At 39.4% G+C, this 18,017-nt stretch overlaps 1 protein-coding gene across 7 annotated transcripts in view; it reads right to left on the bottom strand.

Annotated features, from left to right (window-relative positions):
- Positions 1 to 18,017, bottom strand: part of MUSK (muscle associated receptor tyrosine kinase) — a gene marked incomplete at both ends in the record, with an annotated part of 92,230 nt that overhangs the window by 34,387 nt on the left and 39,826 nt on the right. For 4 of the 7 annotated variants that reach the window (XM_080820003.1, XM_080820004.1, XM_080820005.1 and 1 more), the window contains 2 exons: positions 7,716 to 7,840; positions 15,664 to 15,693. In XM_080820003.1, coding sequence (XP_080676129.1) covers positions 7,716 to 7,840; positions 15,664 to 15,693 — 155 coding nt within the window. The remainder of the gene's footprint in view (positions 1 to 7,715; positions 7,841 to 15,663; positions 15,694 to 18,017) is intronic. The other 3 variants (XM_080820006.1, XM_080820007.1, XM_080820009.1) reach the window with 1 other exon arrangement.

Below are 18,017 nucleotides of genomic sequence, written 5' to 3'. Positions count from 1 at the left end.
GGCCTTGCTTGATTCGGTTTGTGACTCATGCACAGCAGGCCTTGTTAGTCATAGTTTGAATTTGTTTTTCTTTCTTCATGGATCATCCTGACCAACAGTTTAGTATTTTTTGATGACCTAAAAATAAAAACAACCCTTTGCCCTCCGTTTTGATCTTCTTGCCCCTCAGGTTCAGATTATTACTGAGTTTTGACCAAGATATGCCCAGGCAAAACTGAGTGCTTAATTGAGGTGACTGTGTCTGGTATTTACAGTAAATATGTTATTTCCTGCAGGTCACTCAGCCATACTGACCTGAAGGAGGAGCTGGATGAGCAGCTCTCTGCTCTGTATGTGGGTTCTCTTTTTGAGAGAGTGACCTGACAAGGAGGCAGCTAGATAGGAAACTCTATCATAAATAGGAGTACTTATTTGCACTTGAGACATGTATATAAAAGCTTTTTGAAAGTGGCAAACTAGTAATGACCTGTGGAATATTTTTAAATGCCGTTAATACATTAATAATGCTGGTTTGAGAGAATCTGTTCACAGTTATGGATAATCCTATACTTCATCATGACTTGACCTTGGCATAGGAAGACCTCAGATGGCTTTGTCTTGTACATAGTTCCAGCTTGCTGAGAATACCTCATGGAGCTAGCTGTAGGTTATGACCCAGAAGGGTCCATGTTTTGGGAGATATAATAATAGGATTGTTTTAAATGTCTGTTTATGCATCATAGAAAAAGGGATAACAGACTGAGAAAAATTTCCATATTGTTTCTGGTCAACATTACTATAAATAGTGACCTCTTTTAATCTGGCTGCTGCAATATCCCACATAATATATCCCAGCTGATACACATAGTTATTTTAATTTACAGAGCTAGTAGGATGACTCCAAAGTTCATGGACTTTGAAGCAAAAATACTACTTTTTAAAAAATATGTGTAAATAAAGGTGAGCGGCCTTTTAAGAAAATTCAGAAACAATCTTCAATATAGATAATTTGGTTATTTATTTTTATAAAACTCTTTTAACAAATTAAGATGACTCAACTTTTAAAATATTTTAGAAACTGTATTTATTGGAAAAATAAGAGACGTGTAATTTTTTGACATTTTTCATTTGAATACCAAAATAATGGAGATATGATCAGTATAACTTAAAATAAATCTGGTTATCAAAATACAAGCTTATTTTCTTTTAGAAAAGTAAGCTGTGTTCTGTCCACGTGAAACTACTACTTCTAGTGTTGTAAAACCAAAAGGAATATTACTGCTTACTTTGAAGTTCATCTAGGACTACACATTTTTATGAAAAATGAATGACATTTTTGTAGAAAGAAAGCAGAATAATTTTTGATCACTTTGGGGCATATAGCTAGCCTTTCTCTTGTTCTGAGTGCTCGAGGTTTAGGTTATTGGTATTTTCACAGAGCCAGGGAGGCAAGGAGCCTTCACATCCTCTAGAGGACCCGTTGTTCTTAGTGGCGCATTAGCGAAGAGCCATGGCTCAAACTGTCTTACTTTGTGCCAGTGAGCTCCCAGCTCTGCGTTAATGTTTGTTCAGTCCACCCCAAATAACACCAGGGCTGTGGGCTCTTCCCTGTTCTCAGGAGGCTCTTCTGGTTTGCTGCTTGTACAGTAAATGCCCAAGCTTGCCTCCATTTCCTGAGATTTGTGTCAGCATAAGCACTATCATCTCGGTTTCTAGTTGGCCCTGGGCAGTATCCCCATGACCGAGAGCTGGCTGTAAGAGCAACCCTCTCCCTGACCATGAGAACCGCAGATGTACTTTTCCTTTCTTCCTGGAAGAAAGTCACTATCAGTTCATTTTATTCTTGCCTTAGAATCTGAGGCAGTGGGTCTATTTTGCTTCCTGCTTTTGGTGAATCACATCTTGAATGATTAAGTTGGGGTCTCAGTAAGACAAACTAATTCGAACCATCTGGCTTTTTTATTACTCCTGAACTCCGACAGAGACTAATCCTGTACCTTCTAGTTCTAAACTCATATGAGCCTTTGGAAACACTGATTTTTTTTTTTTAAGCATGTGTCTTTCCATTTTCTTATTCCTGTTTTCACAGAGGAAGTCAAGTAAGTAGAGTCCTATCATCAGTTTACCAGCTTTCTTAGGACGTATCTTTACACTACCTTGAGAGGCCAAAGACGACAACAACAGCTTCCACAGAAGAGCCACAAAACAGATCGCCAAATAAGATTTGAATTTTAAATGACATTTTAAGTTTAATTAGAGAGCTTAAAGAAGAACAGGGACTACAAGTTCCTTGACTGTAACTTAACAACATTCGAGACCCATACCCCTGATGTCATATTAGGGATCATCTTCTCCAGCCACCTGATACCTCTGTCATTACAAACATGGGAAAATCAGTGTCTCCGAGGCAAGTCGACTTCCCTACAATGAACATGCGTGGAAGAGGACCATTTCCAACCTAGGTCTGCTGATGCTTCACCTCTTCTTGTTTATTGTCCCTCAAGCAACAAGCTCATAAAGTGACATTATTTTGTTCACTGTCTCTATTTTGAAGAGATGCATGGTAGGCACTTAGATGCATGGTAGACACACAAATTATGAGAAAATAATTTTGTTCAAGTATCAGAAAAAAAAACCTTCAGCACAAACAATAGTGAAAACAAAATAATAAATGAATTTAAGCCCCCAAGAGGCTGCTATTGCAGGATGACCCTCTCCAGTAGTTGAGGTAGCCTAAGAATTTGGCATCTTTTACCTGGTACACAACTTCACCAGAATTTCACACAGGGATGTGCTTTGTTTCCCACACACTTCTCTCCCCCCCCTTCTTTCCTTCCCATGTCTAGCGTCCTACTGCTCTTCACCTTCCTCACGTGCTTTTCTTCTCTTTCTTTTTTTCTCCTCATTTAGAACACTCCTTTGACTTTAAAATGCTGCTGTTAATATACTGTAATACAACAACATATGGACACTGCAACCAAGATCCTAAAAAGCTGGAGAGAAACTATCTCAGAGGACACGAAAAGTACAAATAGCCAAGAAGCCCTTAGATGACTCATCAAGGTTTGAGTTGTTTAACTGTAGTGAGAACCATCCTCACCCAACCCAAGGGACTGGTTCAGAAAGCATCCCCTCTCCTTAAGGTATGAAGGACCACCTGAAGGGCTGGCATATGTCTCCTGCTGTGTAGTAAAGGGTTAACTGTAAAGTGGACTTGAGGTGCTCAAACTCTGCACATTTGAAAGAAAGAACTGGCCTTTGACTTGCTTCTAAGAGATAATCTCTCATCCCTTGGAAAATCCTGCCTCATAAGAGTATCTTTGTATATCTGAGACCATGAGCCATGCCAGATAGTTTATGTTACAGTGCAAATTATGGTGAATAGCTCTTTTTGTTCAGCAGGGACTCTAGGCTATACTGTATCAGTTTGACCTTTGGAAAGGTTGGAGACTAGCTAAGGTCATTCATGTGAACCCTCTATGCTTTTGTAATTGATCCTTGGGAAAAACTGGACACCATGGCTGGGTGAGCTTCCTGGGTACAAGACATCATACATGTTGCCATCATTGCTGGGAGAATTAGGTGCTCTCCATGGGACTCCACAGGGAGAGAACAACTGACTACCCACTGTTGAGTTTAGTCTGTATCCTTTCACTGTAATAAAATATAACCATAAGGATAATGGCTTTTCTGAGTTCTGCGAGTCCTTCTAGTGAGTCATCAAACTTGAGGGTGGTCTTGGGGACCCTGACACACCTGCAGTTTGTTGACACAGCAGAGATGTATCTGATATACACCTGTAAAATCTGAAAGGAGAGCAGGCTGCCTAGTAGCTCCAATGGAAGAAGCAAAGAAGGGGTAGCTCTGTTCAGTGGTCTGAGTCTAAGAGTGTGTGGATATACAGGTTCTAAAGAAGATCTGGTTTGGAATTATTTTCAGTCTTTCCCCAAAGATCTCTTTGGGACATTGATGGGATCCCAACAGAAAGACTTTCCATCGACTAACAAATTGGGGGCTAAGAGGGAGATGGCTGCCCTGAGGAAAATGAGTCACTGAGGTCATCTTGAATATCCCTTGATTTCTCAAGAATCTTGAATGTGTCCATGATGGAAAGAGTTGTCTTAAATACTTGTCAGGCACAGTGATGGAAAGCCAACCTAAAAGAGTATCGGTTAAATTAGAACTTTTCCACTTCAATTACTGCTCCTGACTTCTTCCAACCCCAAACCTGTAGGAGTCTTAAATAGCAGTTAGGAAGTGGGGGAAGAGTGAATGAGTGAGGGTGAGAGAAGCAGCTAACCACAGGACTTGTGGAAGGCAGGTGGATGCATGTAGTCGTCTTAAGAAAGGGAGCCTAGCTCGTCTGTAGAGTGTGCAAGTGTGGTGAGTTTGAGCCCCGCATTGGGTGGAGAGATTACTTAAAAATAAAATCTTAAAAAAAAGAAAAGAAAAGAAAAGAAAAGTCCCATCTGTGAATTGCAGTTGGAAACTCTCGTTATTACTTAGGGTTAGGCTCTCAGAATTACTAAATTGGGATAGTGTTAGTGATGTAAGATCACCTAAAAGAACTGAAACAGTCATAGAGCCTGCTTGGGGTAGGCGCCAATGGTGAGAAAAGAACCTGCCCTTCTGAAGAGACTTAAAAGAAATAGAAGATACTAAATGAGGTTGTATTACATTACAAGTTGTGCCTGCTCAGCATCCGAGTCACAAAGATGATCTCAGCCCACATGTTTAGCTCTCCTTTTTCTACCTGAAATCCCAAAAGATAAATCAAACCTCAAATTAGGAAAAAATAAATTTCTAGAAAGGTAGAAGGGTATCATAATTAAAGGGGCAGAAATTTTCAGCAATTTCTGGAAGATACAAAGAGATGTGACTGAGTTGATAGAAAAATTAATATCAACCAAGTCGCTGAAACCTTGAATTTCCCTGAGAGAAGAATGGATAAATTGTCCCTATAGAGTCATGGAAAATTCCAGAGTTCAGATAACAAGGCTATAAGTAGGAGCAGATTTTGAGAGAGTTAAAAAACTAGCAGAAGAATGTTTGTACTATTATGTGTACATACAGCACTAGACTGAGGCATCTGTCCATGGGCTAGAGCCTCTGAATAAGATTTTCTTTAGTGGGTTCTTGTGGGGGACATTAAGGTAGGCAGTAGAGCCTGAGAAAAAGTTGACAGGTTACATAGGACTCCCTCTGTCCATCCACAAAAATATGTAGAGCATCAAGATTAGAAAGATTGCAGTTTAAAGTAAATTTATTTAATAGAGGTCTGATGAACTTCTGCTATAACTACATTCTTCCTAATCTTTATGCTCTGCATAGAAAAAAATGTAGAGAACAGAGAAACAATTATTAAGGATATAATAGAGGAAAATGTCCCTGTGTTTAAGAGAGATTTGCATCTCAAGTTTCTCCCTTTGAGTTCTGTATCATAAGAAGGTACATCAACTTGCCAATTGATTCTGTAGGCCTGGCATAATATTGTTAACAAAACCTGAGGATGATAGCCCCCCAAAACTGGACTATTCCCATTTTTGAAAATAGATGCAATAATCATAAAGAAAACTACAGCAAAGTGAAACAACACAAACAAAAAAAGGAGCAAAGTTTTTAAAGAATGAAAAGGAGACTTTCCAATTTAAAATGAAAAATTGTATGTTAAAATAATTAATGACAAGGCATTTTATTGAATTTAACATGTTTATGTTAAAAACATTTTGTTAAGATTAAAATAAACATCTTTAACCTCATAAAGAGTATCAGAAACTAGGGATCAAATGCAAATCAGACAAGTGGTTAAAGTCTATAAAAAATCATTATGATAATCAATGAAAGATTCTTATTTCAGATATTGGTTAGCTGGGTTATCAAACCAACTCTCACCCTGAAAAAAATTAAAATTCTGGAAAAATATTTCTACCAGGTATAACAAACTTGGAAGTTTTTATTCTCCCTAAGACATTTTTCTAACCCAGAAAAATTTGTTTCCTTTGAGGAGTGAGCAGACAGAAATCAAAACTCAGGTTCCCTAAAGATGAGAAGTTGTAAGAGGTACAACAAATCAAAATCTCAAAGAATCAGCTGTCAGAGAGTTATCAGTGTGAACTACAAGTGAAATAGCCCACACAGAATTGCAGACTGTGTTACAATTATCTGGGATGACCAAGGAGTGTCAAACCTCGAACTAGGTTTAAGATGGTCCAAAATAAGCAGTTGCCTCTGGTCCTTTGCAGAAATAAACAAAAATTCTTTATGGAGGGAAATACCTTTATCTAGACCTCCAATTAATCCCTAAACCTTTTTTTCCCCTGCAAAACAGTGAATAGCAGGTAGTCAAAGATAACAAGGCACACAAGGAAACAAAACACAATGAACAAGAGTCAGTGGGAAAACAGGTAACAGAAGGAGACTTAACATGGCATCCCATCTCACTCAAATAAAAGCTGAAGTTGTTTCGGTGCTCTGCATAAGCTAATATGATCCATAACTCCTGAACTCACTCCTTACTTCTTTCCTTTTTGCTCACTCACCTCTGGTCACGCTGACCTACTTGCTATTCCTCTGCCATAACTTGTGCGACTTTCTCTTAGAGACTTTCCCCAGTTTTCTTCCCATAGTTATTTACACAGCCTCCTCCTCAGCTCCTTCAGATCTTAGCTCAAATGTCTTCACTTAAATGGGACTTTCTTGACTGCTCTATTGAGAATGGAATCTTTCTTGTAAGGTTTCACATTCTGTCTCATTTCCCTGCTTTATTTTTGTCCAGTATTTGACACTGTCTGCATAGAATATTTTCCTATTTTATTTTACTGTTTGTCTTACCCCTTCATAATGTAAGCTCTTTGAGAGCAGGGAACTTGTTTTGCTTTTGAAAATAATACTTTATTTTTTTATTAGTTTCAGAGGTAGAATTTAGTGATTCATCAGTTGCATATAACACCCAGTGCTTGTTACATCAAATGCCCTCCTTAATGCCCATCACCCAGTAACCCCATCCCCCACCCACCTCTTTCCAGCAACCCTCAGTTTGTTTCCTAGAGTTCACTGTCTCTTATGGTTTGCCTCACTCTCCACTTTCCTCTTATTTTTCCTTCCCTTCCCCTATACTCATCTGTTTTGTTTCTTAAATTCCACATATGAGTGAAATCGTACGGTATTTGTCTTTCTCTGACTGACTGACTTCACTTGTTTTGTTTGCTCTTGTACCCGTAATGCCTAGAATAGTGCCTGATACCCAGGAGATAATCAGTAGATGTTTGTAGAATGAGTGCTTAGAAGAGAGCCTGGCACATAGTAACCACTTAATGTATGATGGTTATTATTATCAGCATAAAAAATGAAAGAATGTTGAATTGATAGTTAGGGATTCTAATTCTGAATTGGTTTTCATCAAAGTAGCCTCCAGCTCCAGTGAACTAATTCTTAAGCTGGTGAGATTTGTGTGAATTATTTACCCGTTTGGGAAGGAATTAGGACCTTTTTCCTTTTATACAAAAGCAATTGATTTTCTACTCTTCTGTTATGATACAAAGAAAGAAGCAAACCCACGGAGCTCAGTTTCGAGGACAGTGACTTCTAGGACGAAAATCCTAGAAGGCTTTGAAAAATGGAGGTATAGGTGGGACCAATGACAGAGGTCAGGGTACTGTCACAAATATGTAGTCTATCCTGAAATTCCTCTCCAGTGAGTCTTCCCCCAGACAAGTCCCCATACAGATGGCACTCACAGCATTTCCGTTTTCAATCCAGGTGATGGTGGGGACAGGGATGCCTGTTGCTGTACAGCGCAGGGTCACAAAGGAGCCAAATGTGACATTGTGGGATTCAGGAGCCCGCAGGATTCTGGCAAAAACTGTTAGGAAAACAGAAGTGGTGAGTGACTCCTATAGCGAAGCTCAAGCTGGAGTGATCTTTTATTTATTTATTTTAAAGATTTTATTCGTTTATTTGACACAAAGAAAGAGCACAGGCAGGGGCAACAGCAGAGGGAGAGGGAGAAGCAGGCTCCCAGCTGAGCAGGGAGCCCAGTGTGGGGCTCCATTCCAGGACTCTGGGATCATAACCTGAGCCAGATGCTTAATGACTGAGCCACCCAAGTGCCCCTGGAGTGGTCTTTTAAAAAATGCAAATCAAATTGTGTTTTCTTGTGTAAATTCCTTCCATGTTCCTTCTGTATTAAGCATAATACCAAATGCCATGCCCTGGCTTCTAAGCCATTTATGGTATAACGCTGTGTTTCTCACCACTCTAGGACAGTCTAACTTCATTCCTTCCTTAGGAGCTTGTCCATGCTTTCCCTCAGCCTAGAACACTCATCTCCCAGATCTTTATGTGGCATGTTCCTTTTATCATCCTCTTTCTGGTTAAGTGGCATTTCCTCAGAAGAGCCTTCCTTGACCACCCAATAGAAGGTATAACCTGCCCCCATTCACTTTTCATCATTGTGTTTTATTGTCTTTATAGACCTCATCACTATCTGAAGTTATTTTTTATTTGTCTGTTGTCTCCCTCTCCCCCACTCCCGTAGATTATAAGTTTTTGGCAACCAAAAACCAAGCCTGTTTTGTTCAGTACCTAGAAGGAGTGCCTGACCAAAGTAATAGTATTTAATTGAATTAAGGAAATAATTAATGCTTTTTATCTTCAACTGTATCATAGTGGGAGGACAGAAAATATTTGTCAAGCTTTTGAGAGAACAAGATGAGCCCATTGGGCCAAAAAGAAAAATATTTTAGGCCAAGCGTGAGCAGGAGAATAGGTAACTAATATTTTGAGACTGAATCCCTACTGATTAACTGAGAGAAGGTTCAGGGAAGATAGGATGTGACAACTGAATTCTTTTTGCAGTTTCTAATTTTAGATTTGCAGGTACAGATTAATTCAACTTCCCGTTTTTGATATTGAGGACTCTAAGAGATGGAATCTAGCAGAGCATGTCAGAAATACAGAGTTGGGCACAAAAGCCAGAAGAAAGGAAAAGCAAAGAAGGGTTAATCTTTAAGGCAACAGGTGATTAAAAAAAATACACCAAATGTTTAAAATACAACTGAATCTGCCCCCCCCGCCAAAACAACCTGAGCCTACTTTTAAAAAGTCCTGTGGTCTAATTACCAACCTACAAAAAAAACGGAGGTTAAGGAACAGATTAAAGAACGTTATAGGGATGCAATTCATTCCAATCCAGAATATAGACAATTTCAATAGGGCAAATTATTTAGTTTTCTGAATAAATAACTTGTACAGGGGTGGGAGGAGAGAATTATTGTAGAGTTATAAAGACTTAAGAGGCATAACCCCAAATGAAAAGTGTGCGTCTTGTTTGGATTCTTATTTAACAGATCAGATGTAGGAAGATATTTTGAGGTAACTGGATAAAAATTGCAGAGTCCCAGTAGTAAATGGTACAAGAAATTAGTGCTAATTGGGGATGGGTGGTGTAATGAACATGGTAATGTGATTGTTTTTTTTTTTAAATCCTTACACTAATGTATATATTGGTTGATTGAACTAATGTCTGGGATTTGCTTTAAAAGAAACCAGCTGGGTGCCTGGGTAGCTCGATGGGTTAAAGCCTCTGCCTTCGGCTCAGGTCATGATCCCAGGGTTCTGGGATTGAGTCCTGCATCGCTCTCTGCTCAGCAGGGAGCCTGCTTCCTCTCCTCTCTCTCTCTGCCTGCCTCTCTGCCTACTTGTGATCTCTATCAAAAAAGAAAAAAAAAAGTCTTTAAAAGAAACCAGCAACAATAACATAGTAGTAGAATTTAGGAAACAAAATTGGTAGACTCTTGATCATTGTTGCTGAGGGTCATGGGAATGTGGGAGTTCACTATAGTACTATATCTACTTTTTTGTGAGATTGAAAGTTTTATAATAACATTTTGAAAAATTGCTGTGGAGCCTAACCCAACAGCTCCAGAAAACATGTGGTGAGACACACACTTCTTCACCACTTAAATAGCATCAAGTTTTAGAAAACCCCCAAACTGAGGAAAAGTAAGGCTCTGAGGAGGAAAATTTGGCAGAGACTTTGGTCCTAAGATCCTCAGAAATATCTACAACAGCCTTTTTTTCTTAAAAAATTAAAGATTATATTTATTTATTTGTCAGAGAGAGAGAGAACACAACAGAGAGAGTGGCAGAGGGAGAAGCAGGCTCCCTGCTGAGCAGGGAGCCCTTTGTGGGTTTGATCCCAGGACTCCGGGATCAGGGTTGAAGGCAGACACTCCACTAACTGAGCCACCCAGGTGTCCCCCTACAACAGTTTTAGATCAAAATTCTATGAGGAATGACTCCAAGTTGAAATAGAATGTTGGAAAATTTTCCCTAGCAGGTGATGTATACAGCCTGAGAAATTTCTTAGCAGAGCGAGTGGCGGTAGCCGTAGTGGTCAGCAGGCTTGCCTCCAAGAGTGAGCGGCCCTGTGTGGTCTCATAGGGCACCGTGCTAAGAGGCGCTCATGCTTGGCTCAACAGTCTGCTGTCCTTCTCTTGAAGTTACTCGTGATTTTTGAATTAAAATCATTGTCATTTGCACCTGGCCTACAAATTATGGAGCCAGTCCTGCTAGTCAGGGATAAAAATGCCACCTTAAAGAGGGAGTGAAGCCTGTCCCTCGACTGAAGTTCCAGAAAAGCCGGGCTCCAAGGTGAAATAGGAAATAAAAAGTCACGTAATGAATGAGTCTGAAGGAAGTGTCAATCAAGACTAAGTGACTGAGGCTCTCCTCGCTGGAAATTCTGAATTTCTCAAACAGACCAGCCAGTGAGGAGGCAGTGTACATTTTTTCCAGATTTACCAGAGTGACACATGGTGACCCATTTGACCACCTGATGGGCGATGTCTCCCAACTCAGTCTAAGCTCGCAAGTTGTGCACTCTTGACAACTGACAGAGACTGACCGCTCTCAGGTATTTTCTCCTTTTCTAATGTTTTCTGGCAACAGTGATGGAGATCTCGGTTGCACAACATAGCTGAGTCCACTTTGATGATTTGGTTGAAATAACTTTTCGGGTTTGGGACTATGCTTGTGTGTCCTACATTTTTTGAGTGTGGGGCTACTGAACTCATCATCTTATGGGTCCCATTGCCTCTCAGAATCTGAAAAAGGCAGGAATCTTTTAGAGATTGGGAGTAGGATTAAAATAATCCTACTCCCAGTGTAGCCAGTGTAGCCAGCAGCTGCTGTAGAGAACGCTGTACCCTTGAACCTGAATGACAGCCTTCTGGCTAAAGTGAAGAAGACTAAAAAATTGGAGAAGAATAAAATCTAGACACTGTTTCTGCTTTAATTTATAGAGGCAAGAGTTTTCATTTGGGGACTGTAAATTCTTCCTGGAAATGCAGTAATAAGGGAGGATTTATTTTGTTCTAATTTACAGCTTTTTTTCCCCGTTTTGGCTAGCATTATATTATTTGGAATATCATTTGGACTCACTGCAGAACTTTTGATGATCTGTATTGCACAACATAGCTGTGCATAATGGGAGATGGTAAATAAGATAGATGCATGGCCTTGCAGTGAATTTGCCTAATACATTGCTCTGCCCCATATCAGAACCTTCTGGGCTGGTGGGGGGGGAGGTCCAGTGGGGTACAGTATGGTACATGAAGGAGCAGTATTGGCATTTGCAGTGGCTTCCTGAAGGTGTGACTGTGCTAATAAACTTCTGGTCTCCTCCAAAAGGGCAGATAGGCCCTTGGCTGAGCCAGGGTTTGATTGTGTGGTGAGAAAAACACCTTTTGAAAAAACAACTTTGTGTTTTTGAGTTGCTGCCTTGGCATTTTACAGTATGATAACCCTACCACATCCAGAGTCTAGACATTTAGATAAGGACTTGAGTTTAGGATGTCCATCGTAAGCTCCCACTTTGCATTTCTTGGGCAACTTTTAAAATAACCACTTAGAGGGGCACCTGGGTGGCCCAGTGGGTTAAGCCTCTGCCTTCGGCTCAGGTCATGATCTCAAGGTCCTGAGATCGAGCCCCACATTGGGCTCTCTGCTCAGCAGGGAGCCTGCTTCCCCCTCTCTCTCTGATTGCTGCTCTGTCTGCTTGTGATCTCTCTCTTGTCAAATAAATAAATAAAACCTTAAAAAAAAAAAACACTTAGAGTGAAGCCTGAGAAAAGTTAGTATCCTGCATCCCAATCTCCTGTAAGTATAGGTTATTGCTACCCCACTTTTTTTTTTTTTTTAAAGATTTTATTCATTTATTTGACAGAGAGAGATCACAAGTAGGCAGAGAGAGGAGAAGGGAAGCAGGCTCCCTGCATAGCAGAGAGCCCGGATGCGGGGAGCCCGGATGCGGGGAGCCCGGATGCGGGGCTCGATCCCAGGACCCTGGGATCATGACCGGAGCCGAAAGCAGAGGCTTTAACCCACTGAGCCACCCAGGTGCCCCCCTTGCTACCCCACTCTTTGTCCTCTTCTCTGTGACTGGGGACAGAGGACTTCCCTTCCCTGGGCTCACTGTATGCTCCCCAGACCCTGGCTTCTGGGATTTGTAAATGATAACTCTTGTGATTATGTTTCCTTTGTGAGGGTGTGTTGAAACTACGCCTTCAATCATAATGAACCCATGGCTTTCACTTCCCCAAAGTGGGAACTGGGATGCTGAAGGAGCTCCTTACCAAGCCTGTGTGGGTGTCTTGTGCCCCCTCATTCACCAGGTTACAGTCTACATGCTCTTTGTTCAGTACACACGTGCTTCTCCAGCCCAGCTTCTCCACACACATGGTTAAGTCCAGTGGGTGAAGAGGGGAAAAGGCCAGGAATAAAAGGGGAACTGTTTTTTGCATACCCACATTCTTGCCAGAAGATAAAATAGGAACTTGCCCCCTTTTTTCAGTATTGAAAGATGGCTTCCACCCTTCCTGCCAATTTCCCCCTGTCCCCAAAGAAGGTCACAGATGTCTCCTTATCAAAATGTTTCTCAACACATTCCCTTACCCTTGTTTGTGGTTCTTCATAGCACTTATCACCATGTCATAATAATCAATTTGTTTGTTGGCTGTCTCCTCCTCTGGAATGTAAGCATCACAAGGGCAGAGCTTGCTTTGTTCATTAACACGGGCTGATTGATAGGTGGGGAGACAGAGCCCTGCATGGTACATAGCAGGCATGCAATAAATATTTGTTGAATGAGTGAATGAATCAATGAACTGAATGAATGAGTGACTCTTCTGATTGGTGAGACTGGACAAAGGGACTTGTCTATGTTATGAGTATCTCAGCCCTCTTGGGGCCATCATTCTCCCAGCTACCCTCATACAACAAGGGTATGGGGTTCTCCATCCTACAACTTGGGGTGGATGGTTAAGGAGTGGGGAGGGGCTTAGGAGGATGAGAAAACAGATGTTAGTCTAATTCTTAGATGAAAAGTAGAAAGGTTTATTTTTCAATCCAGCTTTATCAGCAATAAAACTGGTATTTTTATACTCATATGTGTTTGTTACCAGTTCCAAGCGGAAGAGGTGAAGGAGGGATGGAAGAATTTCCACCATGTTTATCAAACATTGAAAACAGCAAGGCCAGTTGCAATTAAAAATAAATGCCAGACTAACCTCCATGGATAAAAATACACCGGTAATAATAAACATAGATGTAATTCAGTAATAAAGTCCCATTACTTTGCTGATAGCCCCAAACCGAAAATGCATTCTAGGTCATCAGTTTTAAAAGTAATGTAGTATATTTCATATCAAGTAAAATTTTCATTGAATATCTCTATCGTGCATTTTATTAGCATCCAAAACAGCATAAAAGTGTTTTTGTTACATAAATGAGTTAATAGACGGGGTACGACATTACTTAGTAATTTGGAAAATATTTACGACTGTTTTGGTATGGATTTTTAAAGAAAAAATAGGATGCAACTCTTTCTATAGTCTTATCCATTATTCTCCATTTCCTGTGGGCAAGCAAATTATTGTTCATCTGCATCATGGGAAATAGACATGGGCAATCTATTTACCCTGGGTTTTCTCTCATGGTATTTGTTCATGAGTTTTGGGCTTTAATTTCTCTTGGGTAAATTTATAGCACTAACTGCAGGTTGAGAATCATACTTTCAAAATTGGGCTTAAGCAGCCAGTGATTCCAGAGTCCTTTATAACATAATTATATTATGTTCTTATTCTCACCCATCCCTCCCTCCTTCTCTCTTTCTTTCCATTTTCCAAAGCACTTTCAGATACATAATAAATCTTACTATTGATTGTCATTTTAAGGGATAATTTGAATTTGTGGTAAGGAGGTAGAGCTATTATTCAGTCTGAAATTGCAGTGGTGGTGCAATGGAGAGCCTAGGGCAGAGAATCCTAATTAAGTCCCGAAAGGAACAAGCCGTTTGGCTGTAAATGAGTTTCCTCTCCTTGTTAAGGGAGTAGGACCAGAGGAATACTTCAAGTCCCTTATAAATTCTCTTTCTGAGTAATTATTTCAAAGGACACAATGAGCTCACATGGATTTTATTTTCTCTCATTTTTTCCTTTCTTTATTTTATTTTAGTGTCCCTTAAAGAGGATTTTGTTTTGTTTTGGTTTTGATTTTTAGGTTACTTGATTCTAAACAGCAATGACAGAGTTGAAGTGAAAGCAAATAAAAACAAAAAGAATCACGCAGGAGCAGGTGAAATGATTTTATCTAAATTTGGTCATAAGCAGCCTGATGTTTGGAAATAGGAAAGTATCTCAGATACCTTATTTCGGATGCTCAGATAAGGAGGTGCTATTTCGAAAATAAAAACAAAAAGAATCACGCAGGAGCAGGTGAAATGATTTTATCTAAATTTGGTCATAAGCAGCCTGATGTTTGGAAATAGGAAAGTATCTCAAATACCTTATTTCGGATGCTCAGATAAGGAGGTGCTATTTCGAATACTACCAGCCTAAGGTTTCTTCCTACTGCCAAAATGTATTATATGAGAACCTGTGAGTCTTATCCAAAAAACATAAAAGGTTAGGTTAGAACGGCACCAAGTTTGGATCTTAATCAGGATGGAAGGTGCTTTCTTGGAAGAAAAACTCTGATTCTACAAAGTAGGGTTCCCCCCTCCCCAAAATTTGATTTCCAACTACTTTCCTCAAACATATTCCACTAAATATATGTATGTATCTGTGGGCAATTAAAATTAATTTAAATTTGATTGAATTGGTTTGGTTTGAAGCAATTACATCATACTTGTCTTGGAGTAGTAATAATTAAAACCTAAGCTGGCATCTTAACATTTTTACGTTCCTCCAAAAATTGTAACACCCCCCTCATCCCCCCTCCCCCCGCAAAAAAAGGCTTTCAATCAAAAGATACCTTTCTATTCCAATCTGTGTGAGATTTATATTCTCATGCTGATTTATGTCATTTTGTTTGCATTTTCAGGTTACTTAATAAAAGTAAATGGTCAATAAATACATTATAAAATAAAGCAGCCCATCTAATAACACTCTGTCAAATGCTGACAACATTCCCCATACCTCATGTGTTATTTCCTAAAAAAAATAACGGCACTTAGAATTGTTTATAAGGTCAGCAAAAGTGCTCGCTTCGGCAGCACATATACTAAGGTCAGCAAAACCAAACAATTGAATAGAACCATACATTTAAAAGAAGCAGGGCAAAAAAAAAAAAAAAAATAAAAAAAAAAAAATAAAAGAAGCAGGGCAAAAAGAAAAAAAAAAATACCTTTAGTGTCTTGTTCAGGTTCACTTTCTTCTATTAATAGAAGACAAAACAAAAACACACAATAAACACACAAACAAAAACAACACATCATGAAAAGGGAAAATCTTTGACCACAGAACCATCAGTTGTGCAACAAGATTAATTAGAATCTGCTTGTTTCTTATTTCAATAAGAAACAAATGCAATCAAGGGAAACTGCTGACCTTTACAAGCAAACTATTAAATGACATAAAATTTCAAATTACTACTTTTAGTCGGGCAGTACTACACAGAAAATAAACTACAGCATACCCAACAACATAGCTCATTCATGCATTTTTATTTTAATGCTGACAATTACCCTTTCTTTCAAGGCAACAGACTGCCTACTATTCTAATAAATTGTGTTTTCCCTTTGTTAGCGTGGCTTCTCCTTTTACAAGGCCCTCCTGTGAAGTCAGTGAGCTTGAATCTGGGATCTCAACTATCATTTCTATGGCAATAGACTCATGTTGTGGTAAACAGAGGATTAGGGGGTTTCTGCAGAACAGAGCCTACCACAAACAGACATTCTCTCCTCCATACCCACTCCTGGAGGCTGCTCAGAGAGCAGGGAGGAGCAAACCCTGATCTTGTAGGAAACTACCAGTAAAGCAAGCTACAAAGTAAAATGTAAAAATGTCTATACTGGGTATGCAGAACTGAGAATTTGTAATTTTTTTTTAAATCCCAGAAAAGAGACAACTGCCAAATTAGTAGTTCCAAAATGTGTAATATGATAACTATATCAGAAGTAGATCCCACATGGAGCTCTGTTTTCCTTCCCTGAAAGTTTGTGTCCATGTAGGCCTTTCTTCTTCAAATTTGTGACAAGCCAACAAACGTTGTAGTGTTTGCTTATAAGTATAAAATAGCAATGCTATTGTTAACGACCTTGAATGCTAAGAATGTATTGGCATAGCTAGTCATAGGTTGTGGGTATGTGCACACAGTATCCCTGCGCATTGCTATTACTCAGCCCATTTTCCAGACAAGGAATCTGAGACTCAGGGCTTTGCTGTACGTTCAGAGCTAGAAACGCCACAATCCAGTTTTTAGACATAATTCCCTCTTCTAACGGGCTGCATAGTAAGAAACCCTCATTGTTGTGTCTAATACACAGTCCCCTTCAATGTAAGCAAACTGATATATTTTCCCTTTTAAATTTTATTGTGATTGAACATTCCCAGCCTCCATCAACCACGTCAGTGGCACCTTCCTCTTTCATTTTTTCCAGGTCAAAGACGACTTAAAAGTTGTTAAATTGAATACATTTATGGTTACAAGGAGAGTTAGAAATTTTCTGTCAAATGTACCTAAACAAAGAAAATTACTTATATTTTTAACAACAACCCCAAGATTGCCTGGTATTTGATACTAGTTTTTTTCATGCTGAAAACTGATCATGTAGATATTTGAAACTGTAGAGATCCCTGGTTTCTAACACAGACATTAATTAGGAAAAATAAATGAAGGTCCATGTTTGGGCCAGATTAGCCCTGAAAAATTGCATTTGAACACCTTTGGGCTAAGCATGTTTTTCTAGTTCCTCAACACAAATGTGCTTATTTCCAAATCTTACTGTTTTTGTTTTTCACCAGCCAAGGAGCTATCTGTGAGTAGCTGAGATGGGTTTGGGACTCCTTGGGAATATGAAGTGTCTTCATTCCCTGGTAGCTATTATCTCCAAAAATTTTTTCCACTAAAGTTCAAAGTCCTCAGTAAATTTTGAGAATCTTAGTTGCTCATCATTTTTTTTTTCTTCCCTCACACACCACTCTTTTTTGAGTTCTGGAGCAAGTGCAGGTACATTCTCAGTCTCCTTTCAATTTTGCTTAATTTTGCTTTGATCTTTTACTGGACTATACTTGAGAGTATACTGTGAAGACCATGCTGACTTGCCTCTGCTATCCCTTTGTACTTACTGTTGTTACTACTGTTCATCTTGCTTGATTTGTTTGGAATTGGGGAGCAGTGTGAAGTTTTGAAAGAATGCACCCATTTCCTCCCCTGTGGTCCACAAAACCAACTCAAGAGATGAAAGATTGTCTACGATTTACCATTTTCCTAAGAGGAGGCCTAGAAGTTCGACCAGAAATTATATTTTCATATAGAGACTCTCAACATTTCTTTCTAGGCATAAGTGCAGATATACAGCTCTATACAGATGTATTTATAAGTGCTTATATATTTATACAAGTGCGGACTGCATTCACACACATGCACGCACAATTGATATTACTTTAAATTAGAGAAAATGATGCAAGAATAATCTACAAAACCTATTTAAGCTTGAGTACACTCATTCGGTGTTAGGAGATTGTTGGTCATTTCGA

The sequence above is a fragment of the Martes martes genome, assembly GCF_963455335.1.
Source record: "Martes martes genome assembly, chromosome: 12".
Taxonomy (NCBI): Eukaryota; Metazoa; Chordata; class Mammalia; order Carnivora; family Mustelidae; genus Martes; species Martes martes.
This window is presented reverse-complemented; position numbering and strand designations above follow the sequence as displayed.